This window comes from Carcharhinus amblyrhynchos, chromosome 1 (genome assembly GCF_965287045.1).
Source record: "Carcharhinus amblyrhynchos chromosome 1, sCarAmb.v2.hapA, whole genome shotgun sequence".
NCBI classification, from domain to species: Eukaryota; Metazoa; Chordata; class Chondrichthyes; order Carcharhiniformes; family Carcharhinidae; genus Carcharhinus; species Carcharhinus amblyrhynchos.
This window is the reverse complement of record NC_137324.1, coordinates 29,830,869-29,846,879: the sequence shown is the minus strand read 5'-3', so window position 1 is coordinate 29,846,879 and position 16,011 is coordinate 29,830,869. Positions and strand designations below refer to the sequence as shown.

The 16,011-nt window shown below is 41.5% G+C and overlaps 1 protein-coding gene across 5 annotated transcripts in view; it reads right to left on the bottom strand.

The window, feature by feature from the left end:
* katnal2 (katanin p60 subunit A-like 2) overlaps window positions 1-12,309 on the bottom strand; it is a 55,677-nt gene extending 43,368 nt beyond the window's left edge. For 4 of the 5 annotated variants that reach the window (XM_080205031.1, XM_080204942.1, XM_080205201.1 and 1 more), the window contains exons 1-3: window positions 12,210-12,309; window positions 5,814-5,884; window positions 918-1,084 (exon numbers count right to left, since the gene is read on the bottom strand). In XM_080205031.1, coding sequence (XP_080061157.1) covers window positions 918-1,084; window positions 5,814-5,884; window positions 12,210-12,266 — 295 coding nt within the window. In that variant the 5' untranslated portion in view covers window positions 12,267-12,309. Of the gene's footprint in view, window positions 1-917; window positions 1,085-5,813; window positions 5,885-7,155; window positions 7,243-12,209 lie in introns of all 5 variants that reach the window. The other variant, XM_080205114.1, reaches the window with a different exon arrangement.
* Between the last annotated feature and the right edge of the window lie 3,702 nt (window positions 12,310-16,011).

Below are 16,011 nucleotides of genomic sequence, written 5' to 3'. Positions count from 1 at the left end.
ATGGAACAGTTGTCTTTAGCATCAATGTTCTACTCAATTCCAAAGTAAAAAGTTTATTTATTAGTCACAAGTAGGCTTACATTACACTGCAATGAAGTTACTGTGAAAATCCCCTAGTCGCCACACTCCGGCACCTGTTCAGGTATACCAAGTGAGAATTTAACATGGCTAATGCACCTAACCTACACATCTTTGGACTGTGGGAGGAAACCGGATCACCCAGAGGAAACCCATGCAGACACAGGGAAAACCTGCAAAATCCACACAGGCAGTGACCCAAGCCGGGAATCGAACCCTAGTCCCTGGCACTTGTAGTGGTGGCACTTGAGGCAGCATTGCTAGCTAACCACTGTGCTGCCTTTCTGAAAAACAGGTTAACTTTTTTAAAGCTCAGATAATATTTTCCTTTTTTTTTGCAAAGGTGTGTGACTGGATCAGAAAATGACAACGTTCCACTACACATCTGTTACATCTTTTATCTAGTGTTATAGGAAATGCATTAACTTAAAGGAGTGAGATTAATGAGCCATGGTGAGAGGCTGTGAAAAGGAACAATAGAGATGGAGAGCAGAAGAGAGAGAGAGGAGAGAGAGTCTCTAAAGAGAGGGAGATATTTAATGTTACAGTTAATTAAATTTTCAATATAAAAGGACAACTGAGTTTTGAAGCCTATCATATATATATGATAGCTAGAAAGGGTAATTGTTAATTCCTTGTAGCTGAAATACAGGTCCTAAGACCCACGATACAAAGAAAAAGGGATCTACACACACACGTTGAAAAATGCATAAGCAACAATTTTACATACACACCAAACACCATAACTTTCTATAGAATTTTGACTTTGCAGAGCAGAACGAGTTAACTATCCATATATGCAGTTACATTTTGACAAACTGCGATCATGCATAACTTACCATCATCAGCTAATTTTTTAGTTAATTTTGGATACCGTTGAAACTTGACATAATAGTAGCTCTCATATTCCATTAGGATGGTTTCCAGGTCAATATTATCACAAACTTCAAAACGTCGTAATCCTAGACTAGTTTCTTGTTCCAGTGTATTTGCCGTATCTATATAGCTATTGAATTACAGAGAGTACAGAAAGGTAAAGTAAGTACTGTTTGATTGTATAGTTCAAACATGGAGAAAGCATAAACTGACAGAACTATGCCACCCCAAAGAAAATTCAGAAAAGCAAAAACAAAACACTTGGAAATACACATGATTTTTCCTTGGGCTGACGGGACTAATTCCACTATTCAAATTCTCATTTTTGACCTTATTCCACATTTAGAAAAGACATGTACTTAAACCATTTTAGAAAGCAAACCTCTTTTCCAAAATGTGTGGATACAATGAGATGCAATATGATTAAATATTAATGGACTTTGAAGTTATTCCTCCACTGACTGCAAACAATTAAGCAAAGTGATAGTTCATTCTGGTAATCATTGTTGGGAGGCCTCTACTCCAAGGCTATTATTGGGGTTCATCTGGCACAAATCCTTCTCTTGTGCAAATACAGTTAAATAAAAACTCACCAACAACTAGGTTTTCAAAAAGAGAATACTAAATCAAATTTTTGACAGGCTCGACGTTAGAATACAGGAAGCTAGATCGAAGTGATTAGTCAAGCAAGGTGACCCAATTATGTTAGGAAGCAGCAGAAGTTATTATTTTTTATTATTATGCATCCAAGCTGTGCAGATTTAATCAAGTGGATCCAATTAATTGAATGTTCACTTGCTCTGATAGCAAACTATATGTAGCATTGTATTAACAAGACATTGCATTCAACGTCATAAAGTATCTTGAGGCACTTCACAGGAACATTATCAAACAAACTTAGAACAGGTTAAAGATAAGTTAGAAAAGTTTAAACGGAGTATGAAAGGAGATGAAAGAAGTGGACAGGTTTAAGTTGCAGAAATAGGGAAGGGTCAAGGCCAGATAGATTTGAAAACAACAATTAGAATTTTTAAATTGTGGTATTGACGGACCAGGGCCAATTTTTTAAATTTATTCATGGATGTGGACATTGCCGGCCAACATTTATCGACCATCCCTAATTGCCCTTGAGAAGATGGTGATGAGCTACCTTCTTGAACGACTGCAGTCCATGTGCTGCAGGTAAACCCACAGTGCTATTAGAGAGGATGTTCCAGGATTTTGATCCAGTGACAGAGAAGGAACAGCAATATATTTCCAAGACAGGATGGTAAGTGGCTTGGAGGGCAACTTGCAAATTGTCTAGCTGCCCTTGTTCTGCTAGATGGTACCACTTGAGGCTTTGAAAAGTACTGCCTAAGGAGCCTCAGTGAGTTCCTGCAGTGCATCCTATAAATGGCACACACTGCTGCAACTGTGCACTGGTGGTGGTTGAAGTAAATGTTTAACTTGGTGGATGAGGTGCCAATCAAGCTGAATGCTTTGGCCTTAGTGGTGTCAAGCTTCATAAGTGTTGCTGGAGTCGCACTCATCCAGGCAAGTGGAGTATTCCATCATATTCCTGACTTGTGCCTTGAGATGGTAGCCAGGCTTTGGGGCGTCAGGAGGTGAGTTACTTGTTGCAGGATTCTGGACTCTGACCCGCTCTTACAGTCACAGTATTTACATGTCTAGTCCAGTTAAATTTTTGGTTAATGGTAACCCTCCAGGATGTTGATTGTTACATAAGAACATAAGAAATAGGAGCAGAAGTAGGCCATCTAGCCCTTCAAGCCTGCCCCGCCATTCAATAAGATCATGGCTGATCTGTCGTGGCTCAGTTCCACATTCCCGCCCTCTCCCCATAACCCTTAATCCCCTCGCTTATCAAAAACCCATCAACCCGCATCATAAAAATATTTAACGAGGCAGCCTCCACCACCTCAACAGGCAGAGAATTCCAGAAATTCACCACCCTTTGAGTGAAGAAGTTCCTCCTCAACTCCATTCTAAACCGCCCCCCCCCCCTTTATCTTGAGGCTGTGCCCCCTAGTCCTACTGTCCTTTCTGAGTGGGAAGAGTCTCTCCATCTCTATCCTATCCATCCCATTCATCATCTTATCTGTCTCAATGAGATCTCCCCTCATTCTTCTAAACTCTAACGAGTACAAGCCTAGTTTATTCAGCCTCTCCTCATAGCTCAACCCCCTCAACTCCGGTATCAACCTAGTAAACCTCCTCTGCACTCCCTCCAAGGCCAAAATATCCTTGCGTAAGTACGGCGACCAAAACTGCACACAGTACTCCAGCTGCGGCCTCACCAATGCCCTATACAGCCGCAGCAAGACCTCCCTACTTTTATATTCAATCCCCCTCGCTATGAAGGCCAACATCCCATTAGCCTTCCTGACCACCTGCTGCACCTGCAGGCTGGGTTTTTGCGACTCATGCACAAGGACCCCGAGGTCCCTCTGCATCGTCGCCTGCTGCAGTTTGTCGCCACGTAAGTAATAGTCCTTCCTACCATTATTCCTACCAAAGTGGACCACCTCGCACTTGCCAACATTAAATTCCATTTGCCATTTCCTGGCCCATTCGCCCAGCCTATCTAGATCCTTCTGCAGACTCTCCACACCCTCCGCGCAATTTGCCGTTCCACCAATCTTGGTGTCATCAGCAAATTTCGACACCATACACTCGGTTCCCTCCTCCAAATCATCTATATAAATGGTAAATAGCTGAGGCCCCAGCACCGACCCCTGGGGCACTCCACGAGTCACCAACCGCCAATCCGAATAGCACCCATTAACCCCCACTCTCTGCCTCCTATTTGACAACCAATCCTCTATCCACGCTAACACCCTACCCCCAACTCCATGCCCCCTTACCTTCTGCAATAACCTCTTGAGGTACCTTGTCAAACGCCTTCTGAAAATCAAGAAAGACCACATCCACCGGCTCTCCTCTATCCACCGCCCTAGACACATCCTCATAGAACTCCAATAAATTTGTCAGACACAACTTCCCCTTAACGAAACCGTGCTGCGTCTGCTCTATCAAGCAATTCCCCTCAAGATGCCTCGCTATTTCCTCCTTGATGACGGATTCTAACATTTTACCTACAACAGACGTTAAACTAACCGGCCTATAATTCCCTGCCTTTTGCCTGGCACCCTTCTTAAACAACGGCGTAACATTAGCCGTTTTCCAATCTTCCGGCACTTCCCCGGAATCCAGCGACATTTGGAAAATAACCACCAAGGCATCCACTATCACCTCCGCCATTTCTTTCAGAACCCTCGGATGCATTCCATCCGGTCCTGGGGACTTGTCCACAATCAGTCCCTCCAGTCTGTCGAGCACCGCCTCTCTAGTAACAATAATGTCATTGAGACCCTCCAATCCTACCACCTTTCCATCGTTAACACCCGGCAAATTATTCACGTCTTCCTCCGTGAAGACCGAAACAAAAAAGTTATTCAAGACCTCAGCCATTTCCCCATCCCTTACCACTAAGTCCCCCCTCTCATCCTCTAAGGGTCCAACGTTCACCCTAGCCAGCCTCTTCCTTTTATTCAAAGGTGGTAATGCCCTTGAATGTCAAGAGAGATGATTTGATTATCTCTTATTGGAGATGGTCGTTATCTGGCACTGGTGTGGGATGAATGTTATTTGCCACTTGTCAGCTAAAGCCTGGATATTGTCCAGGTCTTACTGCAGATGGCCATGAACTGCTTCAATACCTGAGGAGATGCTGAACATTGTGTAATCACCACCAAAACTAGGCTGTAATGAGGTCAAGAATTGAGTGGCCCTGGCAGAAACTGAACTGAGTGTTAGTGAGCAGGTTATTGCTGAGTAAGTGCTATTTGATAGCACTGTTGACAACACTTTCCATCATTTCACTGACGATCAAGAGTAGACTGATGGGGTGGTAATTGGCTGGGTTGGATTTGTCCTGCTTTTTGTATACAGAACATACATGGGCCATTTTCCACATTGCTGAGCAGATACCAGTGTTGTACCTGTACTGGAAGCGGCAAGCTCTTTAGTTATATTGCTGGAAAGTTGTCTGGGTCCAGAGCCTTTGCAGATCCAGTGCTTTCAACTATTTCTTGATATCACTTGGAGTAAAATCAAATTGGCTGTAGACTGACTTCTGTGATGCTGGGGACCTCAGGAAGAGATTGAGATGATCATCCACTAAGTAGGTCAATGAGCTAAGGGTGGATTGGGGGGTGGGGTCTGCCACGCCGTTGCCAGACTGGGTCGGGGGGGGGGGGGGGGGGCAATTTTTTTTAACCATAACAAAACTTCCTAATTATTACCAGAATACCCACTCCTAAAGTGGGGAGTACTTCTAGGAGTCATGGTCAGGGCCCATGGGAGGGGCCATGTAGCTAGTGAATGTATTTCTTACTGTTCCTAATATATGTTTACATTTGATTTCTGTATTTGCACCTATTTCATGGCAAAATGAAGGGGCTTTGACATGTTGAGAATGCTTGGGCTTCCCCAATGCTCTTAAGAGATCACTAGGAGTTCCCCAAAAGTTTGGAAAATTTTGGTCCAATCCAATCAGATAATGACTGGTGTTGGAGATGGAGGGAATGAAGTTTGTGTTGGGGACCAGAATTGGTGGCTAAAGACAAACATTAAATGTTATCACATTCTTTGAATTAAAGATAGCAAGATAAGACACAGAAACAAAAATGAAGTTGGCAAAATTAATTGCAACATCTGTTGAAAATTATGAGGGTGTAAGGAGAATTAGGGAAGCAGATTAAATTGACCTGCAGAAAATAACAAAGTCTGCAGTTAGCAATTTTAAGAATTTACTTATCTCCTAGTGAGAAGCAGGCAAGAGACATTGCACTCACCCTTCTTCAGTTAAGTGGTGTAGAATTAGAATCAATAGATTTTTGCGCCGAGCTTCTGATCGAATTTCATCCTGTAAATGAGAGTCAGGGATATTATTAGCATTGTTAATATATTAGCAAATTTATCACACATCCAATAAATTACCATTTATTGTAAAACATTTTAAGGAATCAAAAAGCTACAGGCTAAATCCTAGCACTGAGTCTGCAAGAATTGCAGAGGCAGCAGGAGAAGAAAATTTGATGAGTCTAGCAAGAACCGATGTCAGATAAACATCTGTAGTGCCTACTTTCTCCACGCAGCATGAAAATCTGGCAACATTTAAACAGTCATGGAACTCCTCTATTATCCTTGGTCAGCAGGACTGATTCAAATTTTATGGCAAGTAAATATTACTCTATCTTCAGGTTCCATGTTCACCATACCAGCGGCTATTGCTAGCTAGGCCAGCATTTATTACCCATCCATAACTGTCCACACCCACACAACATAAACCAAAAAGGATAGCACACCATATATGCAAAACTTCATAGGCAAGGAGCACAATCTAAAACTATTTATCTGGTGATTCTTCCCATTGTTGTGGAATCTAGTAATATGTATTTTGGTTGGAAGAATAGGGAGGCCTCCTTATTCTCCTTGAAAAGTAAGATTACATACAGGGTAGGGAAGCAAGGATTCTAGAGATGATATATATACTTAAATTACTGAAAGTAGCCAGGCAAATTAGGAAGGCCGTATAAAAAGTAAACAAAGCAACGGGGTTAAATTTTCAGAAGGCTAGAATTGAAATTCAGAGAAGTTACATTAGACATATAAAACTTTGGTTAAGAGTACTACGTACAGACAATTCTGGTCTCTGTATTGTAATAAATATTTGGAGACATTGGAGAGGGTTTAGAAAAAATTGACAAGGATGATATCAGATCTGAGAGATTGGGCAAGATTTTACGGCCTTGCTTAAATGAGGCCAAAAATACCCACCCGAACGGACATTTCTGTTTTCTGCCCCTTGCCCACCTGCCCATTGCGAGTGGGGCAGTAGAATTCCAGCGATTATATCCATCAGGAAAGATCGAACAAGCTGGATTTTATTGTGTAGAAAATAGAGAGGCTTGGGTAACCTGATAATGATCTTTCATATTTCCACCTCTGTAACATCATCCAATTCTATTCCTGCCTCTACAATCCTCATCAATGGCTTTGTTACTTCTAGACTTGACTATTTCAATGCTTTATTGACCAGCTACCCATATCCATGCTCCATAAACACATCAAAACTCTCTTTACAGGTATCCCAACTCATAACAACTTCCATTCACCCATCAGCTATGTGCTCACCTACTCCACATTGACTTCCGTTCCGGCTATGCATCAATTTTAAAGTTCTCATTCTTCTTTCAAGTCCCTTCATGACCTCTCCCCTCCCTGTCATTGGAGCAAATAACAAAGGCAATGTAATAATTCTGGGGCCTTTAATATTCACATAGTCTAGGACAACAAATTGGCATGAATGATCTAGAAGATAAGTTTGTGGAATGTTTTCATGCCAGTTTCCTGGAACAAACATTATGGAACCAACTAGGAATAAAGCTATCTTAGATCTACCCATGTGTAATGAGATAGGGGTTAATTAGCATTGACACAGTAAAAGATCCACTGTGGAATAGTGATCATAACATCGTTGAATTCCCTGTTAAGTTTGAAAGTAACATTCTCCAAATGCAAACAATCTTAAACAAAGTCATTTACATAGGTTTGAGGAGAAAATGACTAAGGTTGATTGGGCAAATAGACAAAAGGATATGATGGAAAATGAACAGTGGGAAGCATCACAAAAACAAAATGCTCAACAAAAATATAGATGACTGAAAAACAAACATTCAGCAACAGGCTCTGTCCATGATTCACTCAGGAGTCAAGGATAGTATTAGATTAAAAGAGGTGGATTATGTTGCAAAGGCAACAATCATTTAGGACTGAGCTGAGGGTAAAATATTTCACTCAATGGGTTGTTAATCTTCGGAAGCTGCTACCAAGAGGGTTGTAGATGCTCCATTGTTGAGTACATTTAAGGCTTGGAAAGATAGATTTGTGGTCTCTCAGAAAACCAATGGATTTAGCGGGCAGGTGGGAAAGAGGAGTTTATGCCAAGATCAGCCATGATCCTATTGAATGGTGGAGTAGGCTCGATGGGCTGTATGATCTACTCCTGCTTCTTTTTCTTGTGTTCTCTAATCTCCTCCAGCTCTACAACCTTCAGATCTCTACACTCCTCCAATTCTGGCTTCCAAATAATGCATCCCTTATTTAATTATTCCTAATTAGCAGCATTGCTTTCAACTGCCTAAGCTCCAAGATCTGGAATTCCCTCCATAGACCTTTCCACTTGCCACAATTTTTTTAAAACTGACCTCTTGATCAAGATTTTGATCATCTATCTTAACCATTTCCTGCCAAATGTTATATGCTAACACTTCCATGGAGCACCTTGGGATATTTCACAATGTTATCAGTGTTATAACAATGCAAGTTGTTGGATACTTTCATTTTTCTGCAAGACGAAAAGCTGGATCTCAAAATGTGCCGTAAAAGTGATTTTTCTATAAAATTGACTACGAGCAAGATTAATATGATAGGTACTGACTAATAAAGACCACCAGTCTCTGCTAATTAAAAAATAAACAATGCCCCAAATTTATAATAATTTACAGGTTTCACCGACATGCATTTCAGGCAGCCACATCCTTGATTTAATAGTTTCATCAGTAACAATGCCTCTACTTTCTCAGAAGACTAAGACTTTCTCACAAGAAACTACAAAGGGTCGTGAACGAAGGCCAGTCTATCACTCAAACCAGCCTCCCACCCATTGAAAATCAGCCAGCATAATTAAGAACCCCATGCACCCTAGACATACTCTCTTCCATTGGAAAAAAGATACAAAAATCAGAGGACACGAATCAACCAACTCAAGAACAGCCTACAACCTTCTTCCCTACAACCATCAGAAGGCCTACAGCCTTCTTCCCTACAACCATCAGATTTTAGAATGGACCTACCTTGCATTAAGTAGATCTTTCTCTGTACCCTATGACTGTAACACTGCACTCTGTCCTTTCCTTCCGTATGTACAGTCGCTTTGTCTGTACAGCATGCAAGAAACAATACTTTTCAATGTATCCCAATGCATGTGACAATAATAAATCAAATCAGCAAAGCTGTCTGCTGTGTTTGGCTCAAAAACCAAAGTGAAACTGTCACTGGATAACATGACACACTTGGGGAGGTGATGGCCTACTGGTATTATCACTAGATTATCAATCCAGAAACTCAGCTAACGTTCTGGTGACCCAGTTCAAATCCCATCATAGCAAGCGATGAAATTTGAGTTCCACAAAAAAAAAATGAAGAATCTACTGATGACCATATAAATGGTCAGAAAAAACACATCTGGTTCACGCACATCCTTTAGGGAAGGGAATCTGTTGTCCTCACCTGGTCTAACCTACATGTGACTGCAGAGCCACAGTAATATGGTTGACTCTGAACTTTCCCATGAAATGGCCTAGCAAGCCACTCAATTTCAAGGCCAACTAGGGGTTGGCAATAAATGCTAGCTAGCCAGAAATGCCCATGTCCCATGCTTTTAAGTAAAGTTTTATATTACAACAGGCATGAGTGAAAGATTCATTTTGCTGATGTTCAACAGCTGGAGGAAGAAAACATTTGACTGCTCGAGCTTTGATGTTAATTGTGTGGATGTTCAACTGGAAGGTATACAGCAAATAGCCTGGAGAGTTAGTTCATGGTGTAGGCGGTACAGAGAAGATAGCATGTCAGATACAAACTGACACCAATACTTGCCCACAATTTTGTCACACGCAAATAATGACTGAGTTAGACATGACATATGGATGGGTGTTGCACATACACTTCTTATTGCCGATTTGAAGAGAAACATTTTCAATACAGTAGTGAGTAAAAGTGAGAAGAGAGAGCTGAGCTTAAATTGTAAGAAAACAAAATATCTAGTAGTGTCCAGAAAGCAAATAATACCAGATGCAAGATCACAGTGAAGAAAGAAAAGGTCACACAGGTAGATAAACTAACATTGGACAGAAAGTATGATCAAGAAATAAGACAAAGGATTGGAATGGACAAAGATGCACTTCAAAAAGTTAAAAAGGTTATGCATGATTAACTCAAGTTGAAATCAAAAGCTGAGAATCCTGAAATGTTACATCACACCAATTTTGACATAAGTAAGCAAGTGTTGGATGATCAGTGAAGCAACAGGGAGAATTTAGACTGCAGAGTTGTGGATTTTGAGGCGAATAATGACTATATCTCGGAGAGATCACATTACCAATGAAGAGACTGAGAGTAAAATTTGAGACCAACGGAACTCTGCTGTCCAAGATCAGGAAGAGGTAGTTGGAATTTCTTCAGCATGTAATAAGAAATTGTGATTTGGAAAGTCTGATGATGATGAGAAAGAAAGTTGGTAGAAGAGAATGATCAACAGCCTTACAAACTGGAGGAAGGGGGCATGGTGGCACAGTGGCTAGCATTGCTGCCTCACAGCACCAGAGACCAAGTTTGATTCCAGTCTTGGGTGACTGTTTGTGTGGAATTTTCATGTTCTCCCCATAATTGCATGGGCTTCTTCTGGGTGCTCCGGTTTCTTCCCACAATCCAAAGATGTGAAGGTTAAATGGATCGACCATGCTCTTTAGTGTCCAGGATGTGTAGCTTAAGGGGATTAGTGAGGTAAAAATGTGAAGTTATAGGGAGAGGGCCTGGGCGGGATGCTCTGTCAGAGAATCCATGCAGACATGATTGGTTGAATGGCTTCCTTCTTCGCTATAGATATTTTATGAATGTTTTGATTTATTATTGTCACATATGGGATAAAGTGAAAAGTATTGTTTCTTGCATGCTATACAGACAAAGCATACCATTCATAGAGTACACTAGGAAGTCTCACATCACCAGGTTAAAGTCCAACAGATTATTTGGAATCATGAGCTTTCAGAACACTGCTCCCTCATAAGGTGAGCCAACTCACCTGATGAAAGAGTAGTGTTCCGAAAGCTTGGACTTTAACCTGGTACTGTGAGACTTCTAACTGTGCTCACCCTAGTCCAACGCTGGCATCTCCACATCATTCATAGAGTACATAGGGAAGAAGGAAAGGAGAGGGTATTAGTATTACAGTCATAGCTATGGTGTAGAGAAAGATCAACTTATATATGGTAGGTCTATTCAAAAATGGGATAGCAACAGGGAAAACGTTCTTGAGTCGGTTGGTAAGTGATCTCAGACTTTTGTACTGCCAAGGAAGATGACAATTTATTAACCACAAGTAAGGTTTACATCAATACTGCCATGAAGTTACTGTGAAATTCCCCTAAAGCGCCAGTCCAGCACCTGTTCCGGTCAATGCACCTAACCAGCACGCCTTTCACACTGTGGGAGGAAACCACCCGGAGGAAACCCACGCAGACACGGGGTTAACGTGCAAACTGCACATAGACAGTGACCCAAGACGGGAATCGCACCCGGGTCCCTGGCGCTGTGAGGCAGCAGTGCTAACTATTGTGCCATCGTGCCTCCTACGCCTCCAGAGCAAGATTAACACGGATGTCTAGGGTCGCCAATGCCCTCCCAGAGCATGGTACTTAAAGAGAGAGGGAGGGAGACTACAGCTTGCCTGATCCAAGTTCCTTCTCCTCCCCTCCAGGTAAGAGGCAGGAACTCTTCCCGTGCGGCTGGGGGCGCTCCAGAGTCACGCCGTCTCTATGGAAACGGCCGACTCCAGCAGCCCAACGCTCTCAGCAAACTTCAACATCAAATAAAAATAAAAACTCGCCCTTCCACTGTGTCTGACATATAAAAATTAAACTTCAATTCAGTGATACATCTCCTCTGCTTTTGTCCGGCTTCTCTCCTGGTGTTTTAAACCAAAGTTTTTTGGTGACTGGGGAACAGACAATTAAAACTCAAAAAAACCCTACAAAACAGTGTGAATAATAATTCCAGACTGCATGATTATTAACACTTAATATTGTAACTCCATTAAGATAGGAGCAGGTCGCTATTAATTTAAATGGTAAAACAATTAAATTTAAGGTTAATCTTAAATTTAATGTTGAAGCAACTGAATCCTTATCAGTTTGCTCAAAACCTCCTGACAAAAACTGACTGCACTCACACTATTACCCTGACTAACTGACAGAGCGAATTAGATAACAAACTGACTGCACTCACACCCTGACTAACTCACAGAGTGAATTGAGTGACAGATCACCGCGGGGGGGAGGAGGGGGAGAAATTAAACTGCCACATTGATTAAAAACTTCCCATTTGGAAGCCGCAGCGCCCTGCCTTACCGCCTCCCTGGCTTGGTGCGCAGTTTTTAATGTTTGGTAGGAGAGTTCCAGAGACATGGCGCCGCTTTTAATGCTCCTTCCAGCTCGAATTCAAACATTGACAACGAGCACCCCCCCCCGGAGAATCGGAGAGCCAGCCCCGCCCCCCACCCCCCCGGCCTGTGATTGACATGAGGATCCACCAATCACATTCCCTCCCACCCCGGGGGACGCCTGGTCCAATCAGCGGTGGCCGCAGGAGAACTCTGCTTTTTCCATTTTTTTAATTCAGATTTGTTTTTATTATCATCACGTGTATTGGGATGGTGAAAAGTATTGTTTCTTGTTGCGTTATACAGGCAAAACATACCGTTCATAGAGTACATTGGGGCAGTTTTTTGCTTTTATATCACGTAGTAGCAAATTCCACATTCTAGCCTCTCGCTGATTAAAGATATTTTCTCCTAAGATTATTTTTTAGATTTAGTAACTATCTTATCTATGATCACGCATTTTGCTTATCTCATGACCATCACCTTTTGCTTTGCGCCATCATCTCCTTTGATCTTTAACCTCTCCACCCTATCGCAAATCTTCCAATTTGTTCTTTTGGTGTAAGTTTGACTAGCTCTGAGCAAGGCCGGACATCAGTGACTGACATCATTCAAACAATGAGGAGATAGAGGTGACGGCCCAGCTATCCAAAACTTATTTTGTCCTTCAGCCTGCCACACTGATCCTAACCCCTCCAGACTTAAGCAAGGATTTAAAGTTTTTTTTCAATTATGTTATTCTGAATGCATGAAACTCATAACAAGATGGATAAATTGTTGGCAAAAATAGAAATAAATGGGCAAGGTATGATCGCCATTAACCAACACGTAGTTGTTACAAGTTGACCAAGGCTGGGATCTGAAAATATTTAAGAGCATTTGACCTTTCAAATGGATAGTAAGAAAGGAAAAAGATTTGGGGTAGTTGCTAATAAGGAAGAGATCGATTCAGTAATGAAATATGATTCTGAATCAAAAGATCAAGACGTAGAATCAGATTTGGTGGAGATAAGAAATAGAAACGGACAGCGCATATATCAAGGGTGGGGGCCTGTGAGAAAACTATTGCAATAATCATGGATGATTTAAATCTTCATATAGATTGGACAAATCGAGTTGGCAAAGGTAGTCCTTAGGACAAATTTATAGAGTATATATGGGACATTTTCTTAAAACAATATGTTGTGGAACCAAACAGGGTACAGACCTGGTAATGCATAATCAAGCAAGATTAACTAGATCTCACAGCAAGTGATCAAGAAAAGTGATCACAGCATGTTAAAATTTCACATTCAGTTTGAGTATGAGAAACCTGGGTCTGAAACTAGTGTCTGAAATTTAAATAAAAGCAATTACAAAGGTATGAGGACAGAGATGACTACAGTGGACTGGGAAAACACATTAAAAGGAAAGAGAGTAGAAAAGTAATGATAAACATTTAAGGAAATATTTCATAACTCTCAACAAAAATATATTCCTTGAGAAAGAAATATTCTACAAGAAGTTCCTGCTGTAGTTAAATAAGGAAGTTAAGAATGTATCAAATTGAACGAAAATGCATACAATGCTGCAAAGATTAGTTGTAGGCAGAAATTTTAGAAACCAGTAAAGGATGACAAGAAATAGCAAGAAGTTAGAATATATATTATAAATGTTTACTAAAAAAAGGTAAAATTTAATAAATAATGTAAAAACAGATGGTAACAGCTTCTACAAGTATGTGAAGAGGAAGAAAACCACTTAAATAATAAGACTAGGGAATTAATAATGAAAAATAAGGAAATGAACATGTATTTTTTAATTGTTTTCTTCGTAGAAGAGGCTAAAATTATCCCAAGAAAAATAAAAAATCAAGAGGTAAAAAGAGGGAAGGAACTAGGGAAACTAATAGTATGAAAGGCTAACAAGTCCTTTGAATCTGATGGTCTGCATCTAAGAGTCTTAGAAGAAGTCGCTGCAGATATAGTGTGGATGCGTTGATTGCAATCTTCCAAAATTCTCTAAGTTCTGGAAAGGTCCCAGCAAATTGGAAAACTGCAGATATAACATCCTCATCATGAAAGGAGGGAGACAGAAGCAGGAAACTGTGGGCCAGTTAGCCTACCATCTATCATTGACAAATGCAGGAATCTATTACAAAGGAAGTAGTAGCAGGATATTTTAAAAATCATAATATTATCAAGAAGACCCAACATGGCTTTATTAAAGGAAAGTGTTTAAAAATGTGTTAAAGTTTTTTGAGGAAGTAATAAGTAGGTTGGGTAAAGAGGAACCAGTAGATGTGTGTACTTGAAATTCCAAAAGACACTTGATAAGATGTCACATTAAAGGTTATTGCACGAGGTTAAAGCTTATGGCTTTGGGGATAATATATTATTATATTCCCTCCAATCCACACTCTGATTTGAAACTATTCACTTTCAAAATTCTGGAACTCCCTAAAAGCGCTTGTGGTTTAACGGACTGTACATGGACTGCAACGGTTTTGAGAAGTTGGCTCACCACCATCTTTTCAAGGGCAATTAGAGATGGGCAACAAATGCTGGCCTTACCAGTGATTCTCACATCCACAAAAGATATTGGGGATGGAAGATTGGCTAACTAATCTGAAACAAAGAGAACATAAGAACATGAGAACATAAGAAGTAGGAGCAGGAGTAGGCCATCTAGCCCTTCGAGCCTGCCCCGCCATTCAATAAGATCATGGCTGATCTGAAGTGCATCAGTTCCACTTTCCTGCTTTCTCCCCATAACCCTTAATTCCCTTGTCTACCAAAAACCTATCTACCCGTGTCTTAAATATATTTAGCGAGGTAGCCTCCACCACTTCAACGGGCAGAGAATTCCAGAGATTCACCACCCTTTGAGTGAAGAAGTTCCTCCTCAACTCCGTTCTAAACTGCCCCCACTTATCTTGAGGCTGTGCCCACTAGTCCTGCTGTCCTTTCTGAGCGGGAAGAATCTCTCTACCTCTACATTATCCATCCCTTTCATTATCTTATATGTCTCTATAAGATCCCCCCTCATCCTTCTAAACTCCAACGAGTACAGACCCAGTCTATTTAGTCTCTCTTCATAGTCCAACCCCCTCATCTCCGGTATCAGCCTAGTGAACCTCCTCTACACTCCCTCCAAAGCCAAAATATCCTTGCGCAAGTGCGGCGACCAGAACTGCACACAGTACTCCAGCTGCGGCCTCACTAATGCCCTGTACAGTTGCAGCAAGACCTCCCTGTTTTTATATTCTATCCCCCTCGCTACAAAGGCCAGCATCCCATTCGCCTTCTTGATCACCTGCTGCACCTGCAGACTGGGTTTTTGCGACTCATGCACAAGGACCCCCAGGTCCCTCTGCACCGTAGCATGCTGCAGCTTTTTGCCCTTTAAATAGTAAGTGCCAAAGTGGATAACCTCACACTTGCTAACATTGTACTCCATCTGCCAGGTCCTCGCCCACTCGCTCAGCCTATCTAGGTCCCTCTGCAGACTTTCCACACCCTCCGCACAATTTGTTTTTCCACTCATCTTCGTGTCATCAGTAAATTTTGACACCCTATACTCAGCCCCCTCCTCCAGATCATCTATATAAATGGTAAATAGCTGAGGCCCCAGCACCGATCCCTGCGGCACTCCACTAGTCACCAACCGCCAATCAGAATACCACCCATTGATACCAACTCTCTACCTCCTATTAGACAACCAATCCTCTATCCACGCGAACACCTTACCCCCAACTCCATGCCCCCTAACCTTCTGAAGCAACCTTTTGT